At 39.9% G+C, this 26,800-nt stretch overlaps 2 protein-coding genes across 4 annotated transcripts; one reads left to right on the forward strand and one right to left on the reverse strand.

Moving 5' to 3' along the window:
- Window positions 1-4,231: 4,231 nt before the first annotated feature.
- msh6 (mutS homolog 6 (E. coli)) lies at window positions 4,232-11,713 on the forward strand. Its single transcript, XM_033979765.2, has 10 exons — window positions 4,232-4,615; window positions 5,229-5,434; window positions 5,513-5,685; window positions 5,980-8,533; window positions 9,077-9,360; window positions 9,828-9,945; window positions 10,033-10,122; window positions 10,355-10,509; window positions 10,914-11,113; window positions 11,534-11,713. The coding sequence occupies exons 1-10, from the start codon at window positions 4,350-4,352 to the stop codon at window positions 11,613-11,615; spliced, it is 4,128 nt and encodes a 1,375-aa protein (XP_033835656.1). The 5' UTR covers window positions 4,232-4,349; the 3' UTR covers window positions 11,616-11,713.
- fbxo11a (F-box protein 11a) lies at window positions 11,679-19,938 on the reverse strand. 3 transcript variants are annotated; one of them, XM_033979766.2, is made up of 22 exons: window positions 19,538-19,938; window positions 18,137-18,264; window positions 17,974-18,055; window positions 17,731-17,875; window positions 17,522-17,651; window positions 16,998-17,081; window positions 16,780-16,912; window positions 16,607-16,713; window positions 16,411-16,522; window positions 16,227-16,333; window positions 15,971-16,108; window positions 15,557-15,774; window positions 15,296-15,476; window positions 15,092-15,214; window positions 14,918-15,003; window positions 14,700-14,776; window positions 14,477-14,620; window positions 14,247-14,357; window positions 14,068-14,175; window positions 13,879-13,987; window positions 13,692-13,790; window positions 11,679-13,155 (listed from the first exon to the last, which is right to left on the reverse strand). In XM_033979766.2, exons 1-22 carry the CDS (start codon window positions 19,626-19,628, stop codon window positions 13,026-13,028), a joined length of 2,643 nt encoding a protein of 880 aa, XP_033835657.1. In that variant the 5' UTR covers window positions 19,629-19,938; the 3' UTR covers window positions 11,679-13,025. The 3 variants fall into 3 exon arrangements, with proteins under 3 accessions (XP_033835657.1, XP_033835658.1, XP_033835660.1); XM_033979767.2 differs by having other exon boundaries at window positions 18,137-18,261; window positions 19,538-19,902; XM_033979769.2 differs by having other exon boundaries at window positions 17,731-17,872; window positions 19,538-19,902.
- Between the last annotated feature and the right edge of the window lie 6,862 nt (window positions 19,939-26,800).

Consider the following 26,800-nt stretch of genomic DNA (forward strand, 5'->3'; position numbering starts at 1 on the left):
GAAATCATATGTGTATCCCAGATTAAGAAAATAAAATTGGAGGAGGAAGTAAATACAGAGGGGTGGGTGTATGCCGTTGGCGGTGAAAAATGGGTTGATCTTCAAAATGGCGTCTTGAAAATAAGCAGTTAAAGATTCTCCAAACATGCACGAATAACTCCAAATACAATTTCGAAAGAGTAAATGGTGAGGAGTAACAACTACAACATGGTTAAAACTTCTGAAAAGTCAAAGGGACATGCAACTTTTGGAGCTTGTATCTATGGAGATGTTATAGCACCAGGCCAAACTGTAGAATTAATGTTTGTCAATGCATCTTTTTTAGCAATAAAAACATGTGCAACTGTATAAATTCAAGATACATACGTTTAGTGTGATACTCTGTAACATTCCAGACAAAGGAATGTGATGTCCATGGAAACAAGCAGGTGACGGACCCCCACCAAGAAAGTCACAAAACCACCTGAAAAAATAAGGCGTACATCGGCCAATGGACATCAGATGTGTGATGGCTGTTTTCTTGTGTAAAAATAAGTTGAAACATGATGCAAAACATGTGTGGTGTGCCAACAGAAATAAATGCGACTATCTTTGCAAAGATAAAAAATGATGTGCTTTGATGAACTTTAATTTGTGGAGTCCCAGGAGATAAAAACATGAAAAGATTGAAGGATAATAACAACACTGCGCTATCAAACCAACATCCTCTGCATGCTCCAGGGCTGGATCCGAGTTATGTTGGGTTTATCTACTCCTTTCACCTCTACTTTCAACATTTTCAGCTTTCTAAAAAAACAGCTGGGGTGGGTAGAGTCAAAACAAATAATGATTAAAAATGTTTTACATTAGCTGTTTTTCTTATTTTTTTTAAAGGTGCATTCTTACTGTGAGCAGGGTCGCCTCTCCACAAATCTAACCGATAACTTGGCCTGCTCTCCACAGAGATTCCAGACACAACAATAACATTTCCATAGAAACAAGCAGATGGCAGACCCTCCACCAGAAAAGCCGCAGACATATTTGTAAACCACTTGAGATGCCGAAACAATCATTTACTTGTAAAAATAAGCGTTATTCAAAGAGAGGTATTAAGGGGATTTCAGTGGTGTGTGGGTGTATAAATGGTTTATGGGTCTAACAGTCTGGTAGATTGCTGTTTGGCTGTGGCCCAATGTTCTCGAGGCAGCGCCAGTGAAAAGGGCGAGAGGTGAGGAAACACTTAACATAAGAAAATTGAGCAAGGATAAGCCCCTCACCAAAACCATGCTACTGTTAATGGTATGTTTCAGATGATATCACAACATTGTATAGGCCAATAGTATTTAATACAGATGGGGCAGGTTCTGGGGTCTAGTCACTAATAGAAATGATTATGTTTAAAGTGTGTGGATCTTTCATTCTATATTCTTTATACAAATTTCATCAATCAACAGGGAAAACTGGCTCTTACCCCCATCTGAGAGCATGACATCATCTAGATTCTGAAAACCACCAATTGTACACCTCTTGCAAGAATAGTGAGTAGCTAAAAGGGGTTGTAGAAGACAAAACAGCCAGCAATAAACCTAATTTGTTGGGGGAAGAGTGCGCTTTTTGTTTTTTATCTTACCTGACCTTTCAGAGTCCTTTATTGTTGGCTCAAAGGCTAAACATTTCTTTCTTGTCTCTGTTTTGCAGGAAGATTTTACAAAAGCTTCTTTTGTTAAAACAGAAGACCACCTTAAAAACAACAATGAACCAATGATTAGCACATGTTTCAATGCAGTTTAGCCTATGTACACCACTCTAGTCTAAGGATCACAAAAAAATAAAAAATAAAATAAAAATAAGAAGAAGAAGAAGAACATTTGATGCCATAGTTTTTTCCCCAATATTATTATTTAGATCTAAATTTAAAGGCGACTTATGTGACTTTTCTGATGGAGAGTTCACCACATGCTTGTCTCAGTTGAGATGTTATTGTTACTGTCCAGAATTTTTCACAGAACAGCATTAATCTTATCTATCTATATGAAGAAGCAGATGACACCACCACGTACAAGAAGTCACAGGTCAGCTCTGTGGGGTGTTTTTTGAGCAACTACAACATCAAGCTAATAAATGCAACATATATTAATTCAGACAGTGTAAGATTCAGGACAAAGCAATAACATTTGCATGAGCCAAACAGGTGGTGGCGGACACTCCATAGGAAAAGTTGCATAGTGTACCTTTAAAATATTTTCCAAATTACTGCACAGGGGGCAAAGGATACACAATCAAGAACAAAATACTTAGTCATGCCCAGTTCTGTTAATACTTTTTGTTCTTGTGCTAACGTGTCCCGATATTAACCCATTTCTCTGAAGTCATTACCAATAAGCTGTTCAACTGTGCATGTAAATTTGCTTTAGGAGACTTGGGCCGTTTTAATTAGCTGCTTTCAGACGGCTGCTTCCTGGAGAGCTGATGAAAGTTGCTAAGGAGGAAGATAATGAATTTTTAAGCCACTGTGTAAATTCCCAACATTATTCAGTCATAAATAAATAGACCACAGCCGAAACATGTATTACCAAACATTATCTATAGGTTCCTTTTTGTAACACACATTATGGAGTTTAGATCAAGATAGATGGCAGGGCAGTTTTCACTTTTTAATTATTTAAAACCCAGACAATCTCAGTGAAGGGAAACAAAGAACAAATGCTGTGTAAGGGTTTGGCATTATGTTTTAATTAGATGCTTCTCTCTCCCACACACAATATGCCAAAATGTTGTATGTGGGCGGATGTTTTGAATATGTAAGTGACACTATTTTCCGCTGGGTAAAATAAACAAGGTATGTAGCAAGAACACACATATTCAGAAAGATTTGAAGGTGCAACAATTCTGACAACCGTTAGACAAAGATGTTACTTTAACTGCAGTGTACATGGTGCCAATATAACCCTGCGCTGACTCATGAGGCCCTGCACACTGCTTCTATTGTTGGCACAGATACTGCTTTGGAACAGCAGGAGATGGCAATTAAACAGAAATGCCCATAAAAAACCTTCAGGATTAAATACTCCTTGTTCATCATATTCTTCCACTTAGTCTCATTATGGGATATGGGGCTGGAGTCCGTACCAGCACCCACAACTTTGCTCCTGATGTGAGCACACCCTGGACACTGTGAAGCTGCAGAGTTGACACAAAAGACATATAATCAGTTCATGCCATATGCAATTTACATAGAGACACCAATTAATTGCACTATCTTTAACTGCACTACTTTCTGGTGGAGGATTCAACCCCTTCTTGTTTCCATGGAGATGTTACTGATTTTCCTGGAATGTTCCAAAGTGTGCCATTAAACATAGAACAAGCAGGTAACATTCCCGATCAGAACTGCAGAGAGGAAACAAAGTAATGCATATTTTTCAAGGGTTTCGTTTTTAAAGCTGGTAACGGAAATAAGTCAAAATGGATAAGTTGAATACTATACTGTGAAACATCTCAGTTAAAGCAATATCTCTATAGACACAAGGAGGTGACTGGCCCACCACATACTGCACCTAAACGTGTTGCCTATGTGGATGGAGGAAAGAGGTCAGAAACAAGAAGAAAGGGGAAATTACATAATGTGCTTCACACATTTGAATTTTTCATGTGTGTAATATAAAATTGTAGTTCATAACATGGTCTGGAAGAGAAATTAATCGCTTACCAAAACCCTGTCCTTGATTCTCAACCACTGCGAGGAGAACACCTTGAGGTATTGCCACGTGTGCCCAGAAAAAAAAAAATGAATTAACAGATTCACATACAGTTTTAACTGAATAATTCACAATTTTGGAGTATCCGGGCCAAAAACAAAGCAAAAAGGTCACCATTGCCAGATTTTAAGAACCAGACAATTCTTAAAATTCTTAAATGCAATGGACAATATTTCATAAATGATGTGATTTAGTAAAATTCTGGTGAAAGTTAAGAAAAACAGTGGTTTAGTGGGCCTAGGTAATCAGCCAGGTTTGTGTTCTACTGCACTCTACTGGCCGAAATCCAAAGCACAATGACAGTATTATTCGAGTTAAATTTAAAACGTTGAGTAAAGTGGATTTGGTTTGATTTGGTTAATATAAAATATCAAATACATGCAAAAATAATCTAATAAATGTTCTATTATTTAAACGCCATTTTTTTGCCGTGTGGTGACGTCACATCCGCATCGCAGTGAACTACTCTGTAATTGGACACGCCCTTATGCCCCGCCCCCTACGTTCACTGCGTGTGTTTCCCGCGAACTGTACCACGCCGCGGCTAATCTGCTGCTGCTAGGTTACGTTGATGAAGGTTAGCTAAACTTTGCATCCGGAAAAAAGCACAATATGTCGAAACAGAGGTCTCTCTTCAGCTTTTTCGGTAAGTCTCCTCCACCGGTCGTTGCAAAACCGAAGTCTGCTCCATCTCCTACGGAAGCGGACCTGCCTTCCTCCGTGCAGAAGTCCAACTCCTCTCCGAAAGAGCAAGCCAAACAGACGCCACAACAACCAACCCCGAAGATAAACAAACTCAAAGCCAAAAGTGACGCCAAAAATGCAAAAAGTGGATTTAACAAACTGTTTGGAGACAAAGCAGTGCCGATTAAAGAAAGGTGAGTTTGGATTTGAGTTCAGATTTGCACTGTACACCTTCCTGCAAATAAAGGAGACTGCTGGTCCCTCCATAGTTTTAATAACAACCTGGAATATATTGGCATCACAAAATCTCACTTTAGATTATGAGAAACATTTAAAAGTATTTTTACTGGTCAAAAGGGATTAGTTAAAGATTGAAAAAGGCAATAAACAACACTTCTACACCGCAGATTATACAGGATTAAATTATTCAAATGAAAATTGGTTGAGCCACCAATGAATCAATTCCAGAATCGATAGAAAACATTGATTGTTGACATGTTGAGCCAAGCCTCTACTTTAACTGTGTGTCGTGGCTGTACAGTCTTTCTTCATACTGATAAGAGATGCTGGTCTGATGAGATGCCAATTATATATTAATAACTAGGTTTAACAATTCTCGGTTAAAGTGTCACTGTATACACTTTCACGGACGCAGTTAGATTTCTTTACTAACTCGACACCTTATCAGCATTATCTCAGCAATACAAGGAAATATCAACTACATTAGATGCATAGATATGAACACTTTTAGTACGTTTAGTATGTCTACACATTCAATCAAACTCCAAATAATTTCTTTATTTTCAGTACCCCGAAGTTCTTATTCAATGCTGGCTCACTTGTGTGGGCCAAAATGGAGGGGCACCCCTGGTGGCCTTGTATGGTAGTACCACAGCCTTTAACGGGGCAGCAGATGAGAGGAAAGGGCAAAGACCAGCGTGTACATGTCCATTTCTTTGACGAGCCGTCAACTAGAGGATGGGTCAACACAAAATATGTCAGAGCGTACCAGGGTAATTCTCAGCTATTGAATGATGTGATTTTTGTTTCTTGGAAAAGGCTCTAGAGTAAATTTTCTCTTGTCTTTTAAGGGTCTGACAGCAGTGATGCCAAAATTGGAGGGATATTTTTCAGTAACAAACCTGTCATTCGTCGTGCGATGGAGCTTGCAGATGCTGTCATGTTCGACACTGATGAAAAGAGACTAAAGATGCCTGTTTGCACTGACCCCTCTGGTGATGAAGAGGAAGAAGAGGACATGGAGGTAATGAAATTTATTTTCTTCCATAGTTCCCAAACATTGCACAGCCAACACAAGCCAACTGGTAAAAAGTAATATCGCTGTACTGGGTCAACAGAAATAAATGAATTGATGCTATTCTCCATTACATTAAATGTATAATTTGTAGTGATTTATATCACAAAGACGAACAGAATCAATACTGAAAAAAATTACAAATGTACTTTTTTAACTGAAAAATAATACAGGATATCTTATGTAGATGAGTTTGAGAGCCACTGATGTAGACCAATACATAATAATGTTTGTTTTTAACAGGTTGACAAATCAACCTTAAGTGGTGAAGATGACAGTTTTGAGGAGCAGAAGAGTGAAGAAATGAAGTCTCCTAAAATCAGCCGTCGGTCTTCTAGAGCATCGGTGAAAAATGGAAACAAGCCTAAACGAAGACGCATTATTGTGGCTTCAGACAGTGACGGCTCTGAAGATGAATTTAAACCAGAGCACGCCGCCAGCAGCAGTGAGGATGATGAGGAAGAGCCTACCGTGACTAGCGAAGAGGAACCAGAAAGCTCAGAGGCCGAACCTGAAAGTCCAATAAAACCCGTAAAACGCAAGCGCCCTGCTGAGAAATCCACTAATGCTAAACCCAAAACTCCCAGTACCCTTGTCTCTGCTCCTAAACGGTCTCCAGTGATGGTTGCATCTGACACCAAGTCCCGCCTTTCTGCTTTCTCTGCCCCAGACAGTTTTGAGAGCCAAGCAAATACAGGGGGAAGTGGCGGGGCAACTGTTTGGGACCATGAGAAATTGGAATGGCTACAGGATGGGCGCAGGAAAGACAGCAAAAGACGTCGACAGACTGAGGAAGATTATGACCCGACATCTCTATATGTCCCGGATGACTTTTTAAACCGTCAGACTCCAGGGATGAGGAGGTGGTGGCAGCTCAAAACAGATATGTACGATACAGTCATTTTCTACAAAGTGGGCAAGTTTTATGAGCTTTACCACATGGATGCTGTTGTAGGTGTTAATGAACTTGGACTTACATTTATGAAAGGCACCTGGGCACATTCAGGCTTTCCAGAAATAGGCTTTGCAAGATTTTCAGATGTACTTGTTCAAAAAGGCTACAAGGTGGCTAGAGTGGAGCAGACAGAAACTCCAGAAATGATGGAAGCACGCTGCAAGAGCATGTTTAAGCCCTCTAAATTTGACAAAGTGGTTAAAAGAGAAGTGTGTAGGATTATCACAAAGGGGACGCAGACCTATAGCGTTCTGGATGGGGCTCCGTCAGAAAGCCAGAGCAAGTTTCTACTGAGTTTGAAGGAAAAGGCTGAAGAGGAGAGCTCAGGCCGCTGCCGTACATATGGAGTGTGTTTTGTGGACACCTCTGTGGGTTATTTCCATGTGGGACAGTTTGAAGATGACCGCCACTGCTCTCGCCTCCGCACTCTTATAGCCCATTATCCCCCTGCTGAGGTGCTCTTTGAAAAGGGAAACCCATCAGTGGAAACACGCAAAATCCTTAAAGCCTCTTTGTCCGCTGCTCTCCAAGAGGCACTTAATGCCGGAAGTCAGTTTTGGGATGCTCAGAAAACCCTTAAAACCCTTTCAGAAGAAGATTATTTCAGTGAAAATGCCGATAAAGAAAAGAGTGGTGTTCTCCCACCTCTCCTCAAAAACATGACATCAGAGAGTGATTCCTTGTGCCTTACACCTAAAGATGGCTACGAGCTGGCGCTTTCTGCTCTGGGCGGGTGCATTTTCTACCTAAAGAAGTGTCTCGTGGACCAAGAGCTGTTGTCTATGGCCAACTTTGAAGAGTATGTCCCTGTCGATGTGGAGTTGGAGAAGGCATCTGGAGGGGCTAGCTTCTTCTCCCAAACACGACAGCGCATGGTTTTGGATGGAGTAACACTAGCAAATTTGGAGATATTTCAAAACGGCTCAGGTGGGACGGAGGGCACATTGCTGGAGCGGTTGGATACATGTTCGACCCCATTTGGCAAAAGGCTTTTAAAACAGTGGCTATGTGCACCCCTGTGTAATGCCAAATCTATCCGGGACAGGTTGGATGCAGTTGAAGATCTTATGGGAGCTCAAGCCCAGGCGTCGGAAGTGGCAGAGCTGCTCAAAAAGTTGCCTGATTTAGAGCGACTTCTTAGTAAAATACACAGCATTGGCATGCCCCTGAAGGGACAGGACCATCCCGACTCCAGGGCTGTCCTCTATGAAGAAGTCACCTACAGCAAACGCAAGATCGCAGACTTCCTCTCAGCACTGGAAGGGTTTAAAACTATGCAAGAGATCATAAATGTGATGTCAGCTGTGATGGGTGATTTTCAATCTGTGTTGCTTTGTCAAGTTGTTTCTTTAAAGTGCAAAAAGAATGGCATCTTTCCTGATCTCTCAGAGGAACTCAAACGCTGGGAGACTGCGTTTGACCACCAAAAAGCACGCACCACTGGAGTCATCACCCCCAAATCTGGCTTTGACCCCGAGTTTGACCAAGCGCTAACTGGGATCAAAAACTGCGAAAGAGAACTGCAAGACTATTTAGACAGGCAGAAGAAAAGGCTCGGATGTAAAAATATGTCCTATTGGGGAACAGGTAAAAACCGCTTTCAAATGGAGGTTCCAGACAGTGTTTCACAGAGGAACATTCCCGAAGAGTACGAAGTGAAATCAACAAAGAAAGGCTGGAAACGCTATGTGACTAAGGAGTCAGAAAAGCTGTTTTCTGAGCTGCAGAGTTATGAGGAAAAACGGGATGCAGCTCTCAAAGATTGCATGAGGCGCCTCTTCTACAACTTCGACAAAAACTACAAGGACTGGAAGACTGCTGTGGAGTGCATGGCTGTGCTTGGTAAATGCTTTTATTTGAGTTTATTGCAGAATAATGACTTCGGAAAACACACACTTTACAATCAGTCAGGAGTAGATTGTGCTGGTACAAACAAACAAATTTGCACTGCAGGTGTCTGCTCTGTTTTCATTTCCTGCAGATGTTTCAGTTGCTCACATTCAGTTCTACGAGCTATTTTGCTCATTGTAAGATTGGCATAGAGATTGTTATTGCTACATAGATCTAAAACCATTACAGCTCTCTGCCTTAGGGAATACTTCAAACTAAATGGAAAAATCCATTAAAAGTGGAGTAGGGTAATTTTAGGCTAACATTGCCAGTCAAAAGACATCATGGATAGAAGTAATTAGTAATTAATTAATAATTAGTTTGCATTGCTAATGAATTCAGACTAATTTCTTTTCTGAATTATTTAAAAACAATAACCTCCTTATTGAAAATGGGCTTGTAGTTTAAACATTGGCATTTGGAACATTGATTTTTGTTAATTATGTGAAATAAAACATGATTAATTTACTGTTTCTACTTTGTCTTTGTTCACAGATGTGCTTTTAGCCCTGTCCCGCTACAGTCAGGGTGGAGATGGACCAATGGCAAGGCCTGAGGTGGTTCTTCCTGAAGACAATGATGAGTCTGCTCCCTTCATTGATCTGCTGGGTTCTCGTCACCCCTGTGTCACAAAGACTTTTTTTGGAGATGACTTCATCCCCAACGACATCCACGTGGGCTGTCCCGGAAGCAGTGAGGGCGATGAAGAGAAGAGTTCTGCCTCCTGTGTGCTGGTCACCGGGCCCAACATGGGGGGCAAGTCAACTCTCATGAGACAGGTGGGTTACAGTAAAGCCGTGTAAGATTAGTTTTAAAAGGATGAAATTCTTATTGCACATTTTCATCTGTCCAGCATTGAGATGTAAATAAGCAATTCTGCTAAAATTCAAAGAAAAATGCACAAAGAATATGCTTTTAGAGGTTTAAGTACAAGCTAGCATGTTTATACATAAGGAACTATGGAAACACAAGGACATTTAGTTCTTTGTAGACATTATTTAAGAACTGCAGCCTTTCAGATTTGCTAAATGTGACTTTGTGAAACTCCAATTTGATAGCTATCAATCTAGGAGCCCAAGAAAGCAGTATGCATTAACCAAGAATAAGGTGACAGAGTATACCAGACAAGGAGGTGCCAAGATTGCTTTTAATTTATTATACCTACCAATATAATGCCTGATTTGTTTAACGCTCATCTGTATATAGTTCTTAGCACCTGTTAGCACACTCGTATTATTTAATTTAGTGTGGACTGGTGATCATCCTGGCTCAGTTGGGCTGCTACGTTCCTGCTGAGAGCCTTCGCTTCACTCCAGTCGACAGAGTCTTCACTCGCCTCGGGGCTTCAGATCGGATTATGGCCGGTAACACCATAAGTTACTCAAAACTAAACTTAATGCGCTGATGTTGTTTTTCATTAGCAATCCTTGTAACATCCTTGTCTTTTCCAGGTGAGAGCACTTTCTTTGTGGAGCTCAGTGAGACAGCCAGTATCCTGCACCATGCCACTAAACACTCACTTGTGCTTTTGGATGAACTTGGTAAGATTTGGTTGCTTGATTTCTGGATGCTTTGTTTAGCATTTTATGTTTGGCTATTCATAGGTTTCAGCTTCCTGTTATATGGTTCCATTTTGAAGATGGTTGACAATTCAAAAGACATAAGAGTTTGTTTTGAATTGTTAATTGATATGGCAACAGTCCTAACTTTTCATCATTCTTAAACTCATGGATTCTGAATTATATAACTTCTTCTCCCATCTGGTCACTGTAGGAAGAGGCACGGCGACATACGATGGGACAGCCATTGCCAGTGCTGTGGTGAAGGAGCTAGCAGAGAAGATCTGCTGTCGCACCCTGTTCTCCACTCATTACCACTCTCTAGTGGAAGATTACGCCAACAACCCTGCAGTACGCCTGGGACACATGGTGAGTAACTCTTTATCACTTATATACCCAGGGAATTACTCAGATTATAATATATTTTATGTAAAAACTTGAACCCAAAAATGACATACCATCAACCCAAGCTTTTCATATCCCAAATAAATATATTCTTTATGAGAGTAGTTAATTGGCCTTTTCAGTTAACTGATGTAGGAGAGTAAAATGATCTTGTGTGAAATCTTCTGTTTGTATTAAAAAGTAACTAAAGATAATGGTACCAAAATGTTTAAGAAATAATTTATGATCCATTCTAGCAGGTTTAAAGGTGAAGGAGGGTTCTTGACCTACTTGTTTTCATGGAGATATTATTGCCAAAAACATTCTACCTTATAGCAGCGTATCCATCTCAAAGGAGATGTTTCATTTCTGTGCCCTTTTACTTTCAGGCGTGTATGGTGGAGAATGAATGTGAAGATCCAAGTCAAGAGACCATTACATTCCTGTACAAGTTCATCACAGGGGCCTGTCCAAAGAGCTACGGTTTTAACGCTGCTCGCCTCGCCAACCTGCCTGAGGAGGTCATCCAGACTGGGCACAAGAAAGCCAGACAGTTTGAGAGAAGCACCATCAGCCTCAGACTCTTCAAGTACGTGTTACTAAACTTACAGATCAAGTTCAAAAAACTTAAAAGTGCATATATATTTATCATAGTTTTACATCAGTTAGGGCGTTGAAGAAAAGTACAAAAATGCAGGAAGTAGCGAGGAGATCTAAAACATAATACTTCTACCCATGTCATTAACATCAGAAATTCCACTCAAAATGAAGGGACAATCTGCAGTTCCAACATTTCACTTATCATGACTATTGTGCTAAATTATCCAATTATGTTCACTATTTTAGTGAAATTAGTATCTTAACTTGGCATATGCACTTTGAAGTTGTATTTGTTTTTGAGGGTTCCTTATTAGACAAAAGGGCATAATTTCAACTAAACCATCTTAAAATGCATGTTTTGATTGATGCATTGCTCTGGGCAATCTTACCATTTGTTCTTGTTTTACAGAAAAATCTGCCAGTTTGCTGAGGATGCCCCATTGGACAGGACGCACTTCGCATCTATTGTTCAAATGATTAACACACTTTAGTTATAAGGAAAATAACCATCAACTGTTCAAAATGTTTAGCACTAGAAAAACAACACTACTGTATTGAGCTAATAAAGTTTATTTTTAAAAAAGGACAATGTTTCATCTAGGAAATTAAACCCTTTTAATTCACACTAGCGCCTACATAACGGTTATTGAATACTTCACAATATATTAAGTCTAGATGTTATGATACATGCATACATTTCAGTCTGTATGAGAACCCACAATCACCAGTACACATGGATGGGGGGGATAATGAAACCATATAGGGCTGTATATAGACACTTGTCTCAGCTTCAGTAGAGTCAAAGCCTCTCACTTCTCCAGACATGTTGGCCATAGAGAACACAAATAGTGATGCTTTCACAAGACTTGTCCTCTTTACAAACAATACTCACTTTCCATTGATAAATAACCCAGCTATAAAAAAGATGTGTATAATTCTCTTGATGAGGAATCAAAGGACAACTTGTTATACCAAAATACAATATACAGTTATAAAAGGCAAAAGATAAAAACTTTATTTGGTGATGAGCAGCTTGACATTTGAAAATGTCTTACACTTGGCAAGCGGCTACAACACAAGCTACATCCTAAAATAATACAAAATAAATATAGGCCCTTTAAACAAAATTATGCATAGAATAAGTTCAAACCCATATTTGTAACAAGAAATGTGACCAATGCATTTGTGGGCAAGTCTGGTGAAAGCACAGTTCAGCATCAGCACGTTACTGTATTGCAAATGTAGAGTCAACATGGCTGGAGAAAATGTTTAGTGTTTTCCTCTCTTTTCTGGTCTCTTTCACAGAAAGAAGTTAGATACTGTGACATGAGTATAATTACAGCAATTCTAGGGTATAATAACCAAAAAATTAAACACATTTAATAAAATAAAAGACATTCAAGTACAGTAAGATTTTTGCATGAAAATACAAAACTACACAAAGCAATAAAATCAAATCTCAACAGTTGTCTTGAGGAAAAAAGCTGAAGTGCTAGGTCATTTTCCCGTACATGGATTGGGAGCACGTCGCAGCTCACGTTGGAAGCATTGCTAAACTGGGGCCGCTGCTCCGTGAGAGTTCCTGTTTGCACTGGGCCTGTACATCACTGCAGTGTTCATCCACCTCTTCAAGACGGATGACTCTTGGCATTTTTTTCTCTTGCCTGTTTAGAACACACCCACAGCGCCTGAGTCAGCTGCTCCCGTCCTCCGTCGTCATCTTTTTTAATCGAATAGTTGAAGAAAAAAAAAGCGAGGCATCCATAATCAGGTTTTTTTTTTTCCTTTAAGCATGTCATTTGAAAGTCTTGAGTATTGTCAAAGTGAATGCATTTAAAGATTCCTGGTGCCACTGCAGAAGGTAAAGTGTCTAGAGCACATACTGCCCATGGGCCTGGAGCTCAGTTGTGCTGCAGTGTATTGGACTCTATAGGAGGAGCTGAGTCATACAGAGTGTCTGTGTCATGAGTGGGCTCCCCGGCTAACGTGCAAGGATTCGACAGTGTCCCGGCACCACAGTCACAGAAGAATCTGCAGCACACACAATGAGAGCCATGAGATAGTCTACTACAGCAAAATGAAGCGTCAAAGTAGGCTAGTTGTTAAGCATGTCGATTACTAACAACTTAGAGGAACTGTTTAATACATTTCTAATTGTTCAGTTTGACATGGTTTTCCATCATATTGCCCTCATGAAATTTTCATTAAAGTTCTAGTACCCAATTTTCAAACCGTGAAATGAGGTAGTAGGTTGTTAAAATATAACTTTTCAGTCAAAAAACCTGTTCCCTGCAGGGGTGCACCACCTATGTTGAGTCAATCCTAGTAACGTCAACAGCCATTTCTTCTGGGTTTGAGGTTAATCGAATATATTTAGATGCAGTGTGCAGCTGTCCAAGTTTAAGTGTTGCTTTTAGAAAGTACCATGGAGGAAAAACTACCCTTTAACTCAATTTACTTTTCAACTTGGCAGAATTATAGTCCTAGTTCAGTTTGAAATTTGACGCAGTTTGAACAGTATTTGCAAAGACTCAAGTAAATGTGCAAGTATACGTGTATTGACTGACCTATCATGTCTGATGAATTCCACATCGTGTCCTTGATGACACTTCTTGATGCAGTTCACGCAGATGGCGTTGCGGTCTGTTGTGTTACAGGTGTGACACCTTTGGAGAGGCCAGACACAATAACATTAAACACTGGACAAAAAAAGAGTTATATGCTCATTAATATGGAGATTATCTGGCGCTGTACCTGTAAAAATCGTGCATTGGGTAGCTGGTGTAGCTTGAAATTTTGTAGAGGCACTGACCTCTGCTAACAGCCTTCTCAATGGCATCTTGATTGTTCAATATTTTGTTATCTTGGGGGAGCAAAAAATTACAGTAATTACAATTTAAAATAAATAAACCCAATTAAAGAAGTGATTAAACATGTACATACCTTTCATTGTAACGTTAACACCAGATGCAAGAAACAACCCTCCAAATCGATTGTTGAAGATCTGATTGCCCTCTAGAGTGGCTGTGGCATGATTGGTGATCTCAATACCTAAAAGACAATAATAATTAGTTACAATCTACATGGTACAGTGATACAAAATGCCATAGAGTAGAACAAACCTGCTGCAAAGCCATCAAATATCCTGTTTTTCCGTAGAACTGGATGGCTGTTGGTGCTAATGAGGACTCCTGCTTGAGCATTTCGGAAGATGTCATTTTCTTCTAACAAACCTGAAATAACACAGTGGGAAACAGACACTTTTAATGCCAGTACCATCATTCGCAAACAGAAGCTCTCAACACCTGTACATAAAAAGGTGATTTTTTTGGTTTTTTTTTTATCAGCTTACCTCTTCCACCATTGAAGATGCAAATCCCTCCATCTCTGCCATCATGAATCTTATTCCTCCTCAGAGTTGGGTTGCTGTCAGTCTTGATCCAGACTCCAGCCATAGCGTTGTCAAAGATCTCATTGTCCTCAATAAAACCCAAGCCTAAAAACATAGTAATATTTAGTTGTTGAAGGAACCAGAACTCCAAATCACAATCCAAAGGAATATATTTTTTACTAACCGGAGTTATAAACCAAAATGCCACCGTTTTGACCTCCCCAGATCTTGTTGCGCCGAATTTTAGGATTGCTACCAGTTCTGAAATTAAAGACACACAATGACAACAGCTTGGTTGATGACTCATTTCTTGTCAGTGTACAAGGACATGTGCAGATGACATTGTGGCTGTCAATTAGAGGTTAGGGGGAAATGTCCTTAGTTGATTGATTTTCAACAAACCTAATTTGAACTCCGGAGTACATGTGATTGTAGATGTCATTGTCTTCTAGTACACCATGACCATTGTCATAGAAGTAGACGCCAACCTAAAACATAACAAAGTATTATAAATTTGAAGAGAGAGAAAGATCAAATGGTCCTTAAGTTGTCACCAGACACTTGTTGTGCTCTCACCTGCTTCCCACTGTGTATCCTGTTCCTCCTCAGCACTGGCGTACTGCCTGTCGTCACCCACACTCCCGCCAGCGTGTTACTGTACACTTCGTTCTCCTCGATGACACCTTGTCCTTTTTCATGCTGCACCAAATGTATTAATGCTTCAGTAATGTGCATTGTGATATTTAAAGCCTTATATCAAACACAGATGGATGTATTTACCACATAGATGCCTCCATGCTGCCCATCGTGGATCTTGTTGTGTCTAACAATTGGACAGCTGTTGGTCCTGATCTGAATTCCCGCCAAGGCATTGCCATAGATATCATTTCCTTCTATGAGGCCACGACCATCTCCAAAAATGTAAACTCCGCCTTGATTACCATTAAAAATAGCATTACCCCTGTAATGGAACAATACAGTTGGTTACATCAATATCATAAAAAGGAAGTAACTTCTTCAACATGATGTTGAAACACTAACCTTATTGTGGGGTCACTGTTGGAGGTGATCCAGACTCCAGCAAAGTTATTTGCATAGATCTTGTTCTCGATGAACTGGCCGCGGCCTTTTTCATGGACGTAGATGCCCCCTGTCTGACCGTGATGTATCTCACAGCGGACCACAGTTGGGTTGGCATAGGCCTTCACCTCAAACCCTGCTATACGGTTCCTATGGATGTTACAGCTTTCAAAGTATCCCTGAAAAAGACAGATTTATCAACCATGTCCCACATTTGAAAACTTCTGAAAGTGACTAAACACTTGAATGTGTCGCAGAGACAACAAATTATTATTTTATTATGTAATTACTGAGCATATGAATGAGCAACAAGATTTCATTATATCATCTCTGATACAAAGCAATGACAAATGGACAGAGGGAGCGGGCTCGTACCATGCCGTGGTCAAAAGTAAAAACGCCCACGTCTCGGCCATGGTGAATGTGATTACGTCTGATTATTGGATTGCCATGGTTTTTCACCCAGATTCCAGCCAGAGCGTTATTTGAGATCTCGTTGTCTTCGTATATTCCCTGAAAAAAATCAATGTCACATTTTTATATTGTAAATGTGTTTTTCGAACTGAAAATTGATATTCTTTGTGTAAAAGTCAACTAAAAATAGCAAATATTGGATAAGGCATAAAATTACCTGTGCGTGGTCAGTGATGTAGAGACCCACATTTTCACAGTCACTAATGTTGCAGTGCTTGATTGTGGGGCAAGCGCCTTGGCCACTCACACAGACCGCAGAACCCACTGAAAGGAGCAACATCAGCATTATTTACTTTTATTCAACCATCTCCATAACAGCAGTAAAGTAAGCAAAGTATTACCTGTACATGTGCTGCGTATGATGCAGTGATCAATAATAGGACTGCAGTTGACTGTAATCTCTAAACAGTGGTGTGCATTGTGGTGCTGGGCTGATTTATCATCAGGATTGAACTGCAATGGACACCAGACAATTACCAACAATGAACTGATACATAATTTAACCCAAATCCAACCAATAGGGATAAAAAGCCTCACCCTTATAGTCATGTATCCGACATAAGCATCCTCAGAGCCTTCCATAAAAACAAAAGTAGAATCTCTGGTGTTCTCAATGATGACTTTTTCTGCCACTTTTCCAGGAGCTGTAATTATGCATATGTTAGACACACTGTTTAAAAGTCAGTAGAGAACAGTTTTAATAAACCCACCAGCTCCTATCATTGTGATTGGGGACTCAATGTAAATCCATTCATCTGTGTAAATGCCGGAGTGGACGAATATCAAGCCGTCAAAGTGAGGCTCCTGACCCCCTCCCAAAGCATCCTCGATGGTGTCGTAGTACTATAAAAGCAGAACAAGTTCAGATTTAATTTAACCTAAATTTAACCAGACAAATTCAATTTAGATCTACAAGCATTTAACTTACAAACATGTTCTCTCTGCCTTTGTATCTGGCGGGATTACTGTAGAAATGCTCTGCAAAGCCTGGCTTTACATGAGCTCCTTTATACTGTAAGTAGACAAGACACAGTCCACATTCAAAATAAGCAACACTAAATTAACTTTCAAAATCCATATTAACAATCTCTTCTGATATGGAAACATACACAGTGGGTCATATTGACAAGTGACTACCTTTGCTAGTGCCCCTTAGTAAAAGGTTTTCACCAACATTTCATAGAGCCAATGCCCCAATTTCAATTCCATCACAATTTATTCTACAGCTTTATATTGCTCTTAAGGAGCAACTCATTGTGACAGTTCACACTTCACAGTGACAGGTAAAATGTCAATTTCGTAGGGCATGTAAAGAGGCTGATCAAGAAGAGGAGTAGATGGGAGATAAATCACAACAAATGTTTGCAACTTCACCATCTTGCCAATGTGCCAATACATTTTTAAAAAGCCATAGTAGCAAACACCTTAGATGTATCAATTACAGTTACTCACCAGCTGCTGAAAGCTCTCCTTCCATGGGTTTGGCTGCTCATACTCTTCAGGGTTAATCTGGTAAAACTTCCCTGCCTCCGGATGCATCATGGGCCGTGTGTATTCAAAAACTTCCATGTATAGCCTTTTCCTATTGAAATACAGCAGTATAGCTTTAGAATATATTTTTTTTTTCATACACACGCAAATGCATTTGGCAGAAAACTTACCAGAGAATAGGGTCATTGGCAAGTTCACTGAACCTTTTGCACACACATGCTGCACGACACAAATCTTGCTCCAGAAGGTAGGAGAAGATCTTTAGTACCACCTCATCTGGAAGCTTCTCTTGTAAATATTGCTCTGCTGGAGCTGCTGGAGAATGGGAGGAAATTAGATCAGTATAGGAAGCATCCAGTGAGGTCTATGACAGCACTTGATGCAGTCCTGTTTGTTTTTTTTACTAATAGTACCTGGTAGGTCTTGACACTTTCCTGACACTCGAGGGCGCTTAGGTCGGTGTCCAAAATTTTCTGTTGTCGACGTTGAAGCACCCTGAAGAAGAAGAAGAAAGTCAACATCGTCACTGCTCTTTGTCAAAACTATGCAGATTTATAACTGCGTCTGGCTACACACCTCCATGTTTGTCTTCGCTGGACACACTGTTCTCTTGGGTAGAGACTTCCTTCTAAGCTGGTATGGACTGTTTTGAGCTCCTGGACCGGATTCTTCTGCAACCATATCTGCAGGCTCGTCCTCATCTGCTACAGGTAGAAGAGACTCAATTTCAATACAGTGGTCCAAATTAAACAAGAATGGTTTTCCGTCAGATGTGCACAGCAGACAAAATCAACTGCTCCCACTTTCACTGTGCTGTAATGTGGTATGTTGCTGAGGCTTGCTTTACAATGTTGTCTTGTGTTGGGCAATAAATCATAGTCCCAAAAGGTAAAATGCAAAGTGTCTCTTTTTTTTTTTTTTTTACAGCTATAGACTGTTTGTGCTTGAACACTCAATGTAAATGTAAATGATTCTGTGACCTTATTTGACTCGACAAACACTCAAAATACAAATGTCTTGCATCAGCCTGTCTGTAATTACTAGTTGAAACTTGAACAAGTTCTTAAAAATACACTGCCATAAGGACACTCTTCAGCTGAAGCAGAGCAGAATATTGATCCATGCCTAATCAAAGTGACATCACGTTTAAATGCCCGGGATGAAGAGGGTCTGAATAAAGCACCTGGTTTACAAGCGCTTTACAGTAATCTACTTGTTCAATCTTATTCATAATTCTGTATTAATTATAGAAATACTAGCGTCCTGTACAGGCTCACAGAACCAGAGATTTACAGTAGCTGCTACCTAAAACGCTATAACTGTATACCCTAACAATACAATAACATCGTCTTTTGTCACTCACCAACATTAAGCGTAAAACCCTGCGTCGAATAAGAACAAAACGCCATGCTATCGCAATTTATTATGACACAGATGAAAGTGAACAAATTAAACACGGCACTAAAATAAATGCAATAAACGTTGTGGCTTTTGAGACGTCAGGAAACATATGGCTATCAAACATGCTAATAATAACAGCTAACAGTGGCTAAGCTAAGAGCAATACTACGACAAACCACTTTGTGTATCCTTCTCGGCATTTTAACTAGCTACGCCGAAGCTGAGCTGATTTAGTAGTCGTTCATGCACCGTACAATGTCAGAAAGGAATATTCGTGCCGAAAAACAGACAACCCAGATATAGAAAAGGCGATGTCTAGGTAAAAATTAAGCAAAACAAAGCGCGGCCTCCATGTTAGGTCCAAACACAAAAGCCTCGGATTTTCCTGAGCTCTCAACCGATACTCGAAGACGTATGTGAGCCACCCACTGTTTTACATGGCGACAATGGCTGACACGTTACGCACACTACGTTTTACCAGAGCAAACGTTCATGGATGAATTGGCTCAAACGCTTGTGTTAAAACATTGAAAATGCTTTACAAATCATTGCTAATAGAAGTGGTAGGAACGTCACCTCTGTCCTGGGGGTTCCTCTCCTGCACCGGGCGCGGCCTCGACACTCGCCTGGGTCTTCTGCTAACGCTGCTCGCTCTGACGGAGTTCATTTGGGTGTTGGTAATCTGGAGGAAAAGTCGAAGCCTTCACAGCAGAAGAGGCGACGCAGGGTTCATCATTTATGTCTTTTTCTTCAGCATTGCACAGTTTGCCATTTTACACCGCGACTCCCGAAAAACGTATCGCGGTGTGTTATTCCCGTTGCCTCGCAGTGGTCTTTCGTCTAGCCCCGTTTCTCTGGAGCAGGAGGAGCCATAACAGCAGCGGCACAGTCCGGCCTCAACCACACATCACATGGAGGACCTGTGCGTCATGGCGCACTGACGCACCACGGCGGTCTATTCAACTGTGACTCCAGCGCTGTAAATCATCAGAAGGAGCGTTTTGATCCAATAATATAACTTCCTAACCTATATTTAATATGGTGAGTAGACTATTTTTGCCATACAATGATGTGACCGTAGCCTCTCTGTAATGAAAATCCGAATCTTTAGGGCTCCTTTCCTATATTCTAAACAAGAATTAATGCCAGTTTCTCCTGCCATGCACAAAACATTTAACATATATTTAAAAAACATTTAACATATATTTATTGCAATGTGGTACTCAAAATAAACCTCCAAAAATGTCAGAGGCACAGAAGCTATGAGTAGAATCACATTGGTTTTGGCCTTTAACAATTCTTGTTTTGTGACTATAGACTCCAATCAAGTCTGTAGTTTAAAACTGAGCTGGAGGACATAAATTCTATGGTGGAATGAATGTATTTTTATGAAACAAAAAGTGTCAGTCAAAAAGTGCCAGAGTAACGCAACCATTTTTTCCCACTATAGCTTCAGAAAGTGACGCCATTATTCAGTCCCCAAATATATGATGGTTAGTTGAAAGGAATTTAAGATGTAAAATTAATATCATAAGGAGCCAATAACAATGATAAAGTTCAACAATTGTACACTTCTGGAAACATTAAATAAACAATATATATTTGTTTAACCAGAAGGCCTAAAGTGCATAAGCCTACCCACAGGTATAAGCTATAATTTAATGGAGAGTTGGTGTTCCAAAACTTGAACTACCAAAACCTTAACATTTGTTTCAAAATAATCCTTCAAATTTAAGCTTAGTGGTCAAGTCTTGTGTCAATTTGTCCAGATGGTGGTGCCACATAGTCAAAAACTCTCACATAATCCAACAATAATCAATATTTCAAGTCAAATATGGATCGAATTGAGTAGGACTTTATCATGTATCTAATATTTTTTGTTAGTTTAGTTAGTTGTTTTGGTTATTTAGTGTTTCCCTCCGGGGAAAAAAAGATTCAGTTTGTACTTATTGGCAGATATGATACATGATTAGACCAAAAAAACAAAACAAATAATAATAATAATAATAATAATAGAATAAAATAAACTCACACTAGAGCTAAATCCTTTATACCTAAAATGAAGGCTCAAAAATAAATGATTGCTTATTGACACTTTGGGAGAATAAGGGCAGTGTAATTTGCACAATGTGTCCGCTAGATGGCCCCTCATCTCTAGCTCACAGATTCACGTGCGTGTGATGATGAGTGTCACATGACGTTACAGTGGGCACAGGCTTCTCTGGTCTTTTGACACTGTCTGAATGGTACTTTTTATTGAATTCTTAGATCAATATTTTAGACCTATTTAGACTGTTTATTACTTGCCAAGCCAGATTTTGAAATGTATTTGATTCAATATAAAGTTTGACAACACATCATCTAGGCCTATTTAAAATTATATTTACAGTAAATAATTATTATTAGTCATACTCATAGCCTAGCCAACAAAAATAATTATTGGCATTTGTAGTGGGATGACACAAATTATTATTGTTTGCATACCTTGAGCCATTGCTCACATCTCCAGTTGGTGGCACTGCCACAGTTGTTTAAATATTTGATTTGTCTACATGTGTTACATTTATTCTATTCAGGTCTGCCCCTAAACCAGTGCTCATCAGCATAACCATCTGTGGTCTGTGACATGTGCTCATTGACCCATGTGGGAGTTTGTCTGTCTGATGAGGTTAATGATGGCATGACCTCGTGAAGGGAGGAATCAAGTGAGACTCTTGTGATGTAATATTGTAATGTAACAACACCTCTGCTGTTACATTAAAATCTAGAAAATAGCTTTTAATTAGTTGTTACATGATTTGTATTACTTTTTAAGTGAATTGTTCCGGCAGTAAAATTTATATGGTTTAATTTTTTTTTTCAACCCAAAGATCCACAGGGGAATATTAGTTGCCAATATAAAGACATAGAAGCAAAATAGGAAATTAAACTAATAATAAATGCAATTAAATAGGCCTGGGGGAAAAAAATAAAATACAAGTTTGCAATTTGTGTTATTGATCACTTTGTACATTTACAAGAATCATAGTTTTGACACTGACATTTCTGCTATATTCAAACACACTCTTTAACCCGAGCCAACTGCATGGGGAGCTTAACTGTGAAGAGGTCTGTTGTGTTTTACACTAATCTGTCGGAGATATGACAGTGAGGCACATGTGTTGGCTTGGTAACCAATCTAGTATCCAGTGGCAACAGAGGTCTATTGAATGCTGGGTGGCTCTGTATTGGCTGCTGCTGTGTGCCCACCAACACACACCACCACTCTTTCATGGTGTCATAAAGTCACACACTATCCCTATAGCAGCTCTGAATAATGCTAGGGTTGAGACATATCCAACACGCCAGTCAATATTTGTAATGTGTGAGATCGGGGAGGTGGGGTCATCCAACCTACGGTGTACAAGTGGCCTTTGTGTGGAAAGACTTAATGTACTGACCTGCAGGTGGTAGCACTCAAGCAACACTTTCTAGAGAAGATGCTCACTGAAATACTAATGCATTACTTGTAGCTTTTAGCCCACAAAATACAATAAAATGCATGTTCTTCTAGACATCATTATGCTCTATGACGTCTGAAGGCATGTAGTGTGGCAGCAGCAGCAGCAGAGGCAGACACAACAGGATAAGCGTCTTTGTCTTGGACTCCTGTCTGTCAGAGCTCCCCTCCCTGCCTCCTCTTTATTTGGGCGGCTGTTAGCAAGAGGGCAGATGGCTCATTACCATAAATAGGACACAGAAAGAGAGAGAGAGAGGGAGAAAGTGAGATAGGAGGCCATGCACAGTGAGTAACAGGACCACGCCACCCAAAACTAAGGAAGAAGGAGGCCGTTGCTATGGGGGTAAGGATAGACAGCTTTATAGCAACACAAAGCTTCAGCCTCAGCATAGTCCCGCCTTCTATGCAACTTGCTCTGGGACTGTCCATGCCTGGATCTCACTGGCCATCCCAGGACAGATGGTCTGCGGACTCCCTAGTCTCAGCAGCTGGACAGGACTCCACGCACACTGTTGGACCTGGCAGGGCAAAACTCACACGTTAGCCTATCCAATATGAGAAGCAAGAGCTTATGAGAGAAGGCAATTCACTAATAATAGAACCTCACTTGTTGCCCACAGGGGAAGTGGCAGTACAATATGGTTATATGGCTGATGTTATGTAACCACGCACTTCTAAGGTTGGCAATCAGTTATTTCCTGTATTAAATTATTTATTTATTTTTGATTTATACACTCCTTAAATGAAGCATGCACCCACTCAGTCAGACAAAAATAATATGAATGATGACTAGATAAAAATAGAGACAGAGGGTGTTTTCTTCTGATATTATATTCTTCAGTGGCAAAATACAGGATTTTATAGTGCCTTGTTGTGCATTCTCTAACATGTGTCTAAAAAGCAAAGTGTTGTCAGGGGACTTGAGAAACTAAACAAAACACACCTCAATAACAATAGCACATCTGCTCACACTAAGACCTATGGGTGAGAGGGCAAGTGTAGCCAACTGTCTAACAGACAAAACACAAGATAAGTCCATTTAAAAGGCACCCTTTCATTTAGGATCTCAATTATGGTGCTTAAAAGTGTGACTATTTGCATTATTTGAAATTATCAACCAATAATTCTAATGGTAATTGTTATCTCACTATGAATGGCAGAGAGTTGAAGAAGATGAAGGTTGTATCACCACAAAACCATGCTCTGTTTGTGTGTAAGGCAGGGTGTGTAAATGTTATAGTGTAATTGAAAAAGCTGCCACATCCCTGTCAGTCTGTCCCAGGGCAGGTGTGGTAGCCTCCCGATATAACTAGAAGCAGTCACAGAGTAGTCAGAGGTTCCCATTTCTGAAAAAAAACCCTGCTTGATTTATCTAAGCTTGGGACTGGAACAAAGGCACATGAATGAGTACACACGTTATGAATGTATTTATCCATCAAGTTTCCAATCTGTAGCAGCATGTTTAACAGATTTGTACTGTCCAAATATAAATGTAGGACCTATACATGTTTCTACATTGGCGACATTAGATGGTTTTCCTGCCTTGACATTCACATCTTAATGCTTTCAGGAAGTCTTATCCATGCACTCCCATATCTGACAGATTATTGGACAAAAGAAATCTGGGTTAAATGGGTGTGAGCGAAAGGAGCATGTCAGGAGCATGTTAAGTAAGCAGAAAAGAGGCGTTGCTGTATCACCTAGCCATCCATCCTGGTTGCATAGGAACACGGGGCGGACGGGCCAGGCCTACCCTGCAGACACACTCCTCTCTCCTCTGCCACGCTTCATTAGCCAGTGCTCAGCCAGGCACAGAGAGCCACTGCACCACTGCTCTGTGCCCATCCACAGCTAAACAGTCCTGATCTGGTGTTGACCCAGCATCTATGGCCCCTCAGGCATCAGGTCACTCTCTTTTGACAGGGCTACATGGACAGAGAAATAAGCTATACCCATTAACTTCTGGTTTGTCTGAATTGCACATTGCGTGGTTACTTCCCTATTTTGCTTTCAGTGTAAATAACTTCGTGAATTTGACTTATTTCTGTCTGTTCTGATTTGCATATTGTTATGGTTTTGATTTTAGGCCAGATGCCCTTTCTGAAGCAAACCTTTCAATTTATTTTCAGTCTCTCTCTATTTAGAAACAACTGGTGAAATGTCTTATCCATAGATTATATACACATTTCCAACATGAACAAAAACTTTAAAAGAACTTTGCACAAGTAGCTAATTTTAGCTAATCTTGACAATTAAAAAGGAAATCTATCAATACATGTATCTTGTAGGCCTATACTCAGTAACAAATACTGGTACTGATAGCTGAAATTCAGTTACCAGCCTCTCAGTTTGCAAACCAATTAATAGTACAATATAACCAGACTATTGACAGAATCACTTGTGAATAATGGACAACTTATAAGTCCCCAACTTATTAATACTGTTGGAGGAGATTAGCATTCCCTACATACGTCACTTCAACACTGGTAGTGCCAGACAAGTCCACTGGGCACAAAGCTGGTATTGTGCCTAAAGATAAAGTCCATTTGTGAGTAAGCCTTTGTGGGGAAGTCCTGACGAGATAAGGGAGTGTCGCGGAACAAAGCACTTGTGTCGTTTGTTTACAGTGAAATCATCAGTCAAATGTTTTTACAATTGTCACAGCAGCACAGTCCTGACAAGGCATTTCAAAATTATGTCAGTGGTTCTCAAGTTCAGGTTCATCTTTGGAGCTCCTTTTTTTCCTTAACTTAGCAACAGCTTACACATAGATAGTTTATTGTTGGTTCTGTGAGATTCAGAGCAGATATAGATCTTGTCTGGGTCCTGGTTCAGGTTTAGTCTAGTACTGGTTTGATGCTTCATGGTTTTAGCCTTATATGGTTTGTATTCCTGTTTCTCTAGTCCAAGGTGATTCCCATTCTTTAGCTTTTTTCTTTCATTCCTCGATTTTAGTCAGTGGTGGCACCTGCTGGCATTAAAATTTTAAGAATGACTGCTCTTCAAAGTGGGTCATCTTTTCCTTCTTCTCTACCCACTTCTCAGTTAATTGACTACAAGTGCTCATTTGCCTGCAAGGGGCAGTCATTAAGAGTGAATAATAAAATTTAGCCTGGCAATAGAGCAGCCAAGGATCAATGGGTTAATTCAATTGGCCCTACATGTGGCGTATTGTATAGCAAGACCATTTGGCGGCTTTTAAAGGGTGTTACACAGTGTAAGTGTACTCAGTGTGTAAAAACATAGCAAGCATATTGGTCAATAAAAGCAAAAGAGAGAAAAGGACAGCTCTGGAGGCAATAAAGTAAAAATAGACCAAAGTTCAGTGGCATGTGCCTGGCAACAGCAGCAGGTAAATAAGCATAATTGAGAAGGACAGCCTTTTTTGTTTGCAAGTGTCTGAAAGAGGCAAATCAATCAGGTTATTGATAGCAAGCTAACATGTAATCAGCGTTTCACACTATTTCAATTGCAGCCTGAATCCAGTGATTTCACACTGCTGACTCTGCTATTATAGCTCAGCTCACAATGTTTATTATGTTCATAAAATTTGTTTTCATTGTAGCATTAACACAACCAGACAGACAGAGAGACCTCCCCTGTGCTGCTGATGAACAGAAACCTAACTTAAGCTACAGAGTGCAGAGTAACATTTGCAGACAGTCCATGGCAACCATGCTCAATTTTACAGAAATGCTTTATCTTCATCAGGGTTATGAAGTTAACCCCTCTTTGCTCCTTTCCATTTTCCCTCTGCCTTGAGTAGGCTGTATTTAAAAATAACCAGTTTGTTGTTGTTGTTATGCATTCAGACCTATTATGAAGTATGTTTATGATTATGCTATGACTCAGTCAAATGTAATACATTAGAAAATCATTGTTTAAAGTACTAAGTTGGACTTTTGGTTCAGCACTGCTTGTAACTGTAATTGTTTGATTCAAGGGAATTATATAGAGAGAATAGTTTTCAGTGTGCATGTCTATAATGTCCATGTACTCACGCTGTGCGTACCGGCTACAGTCATCTAGAATGGATAAATAAAGTTCAGTCTCACAACAGTTTATATTTCCTTTTGTTTTTGTGAGTTAGGTTCCTTTATTTACCATGTATTAGGTGAACACTTGTGTTTCCTATGCTATCACTTGATCCATATCATCAGGTTGTTTGTCTGTGACATAATTGCATTTAGTGCCTATATGTAACTTATGCATACTGACCCATTTCCCTGTTTAAACAAGCATTAGCCCACTATAACCTGCTCAAATAGACTGAATCAATACAGATTTACAAGACATTTGTTCGACTGCTGTGCGGATCATTGCTGCGTATATTCCACCTA

This window comes from Periophthalmus magnuspinnatus, chromosome 15 (genome assembly GCF_009829125.3).
Source record: "Periophthalmus magnuspinnatus isolate fPerMag1 chromosome 15, fPerMag1.2.pri, whole genome shotgun sequence".
Classification (NCBI taxonomy): Eukaryota; Metazoa; Chordata; class Actinopteri; order Gobiiformes; family Gobiidae; genus Periophthalmus; species Periophthalmus magnuspinnatus.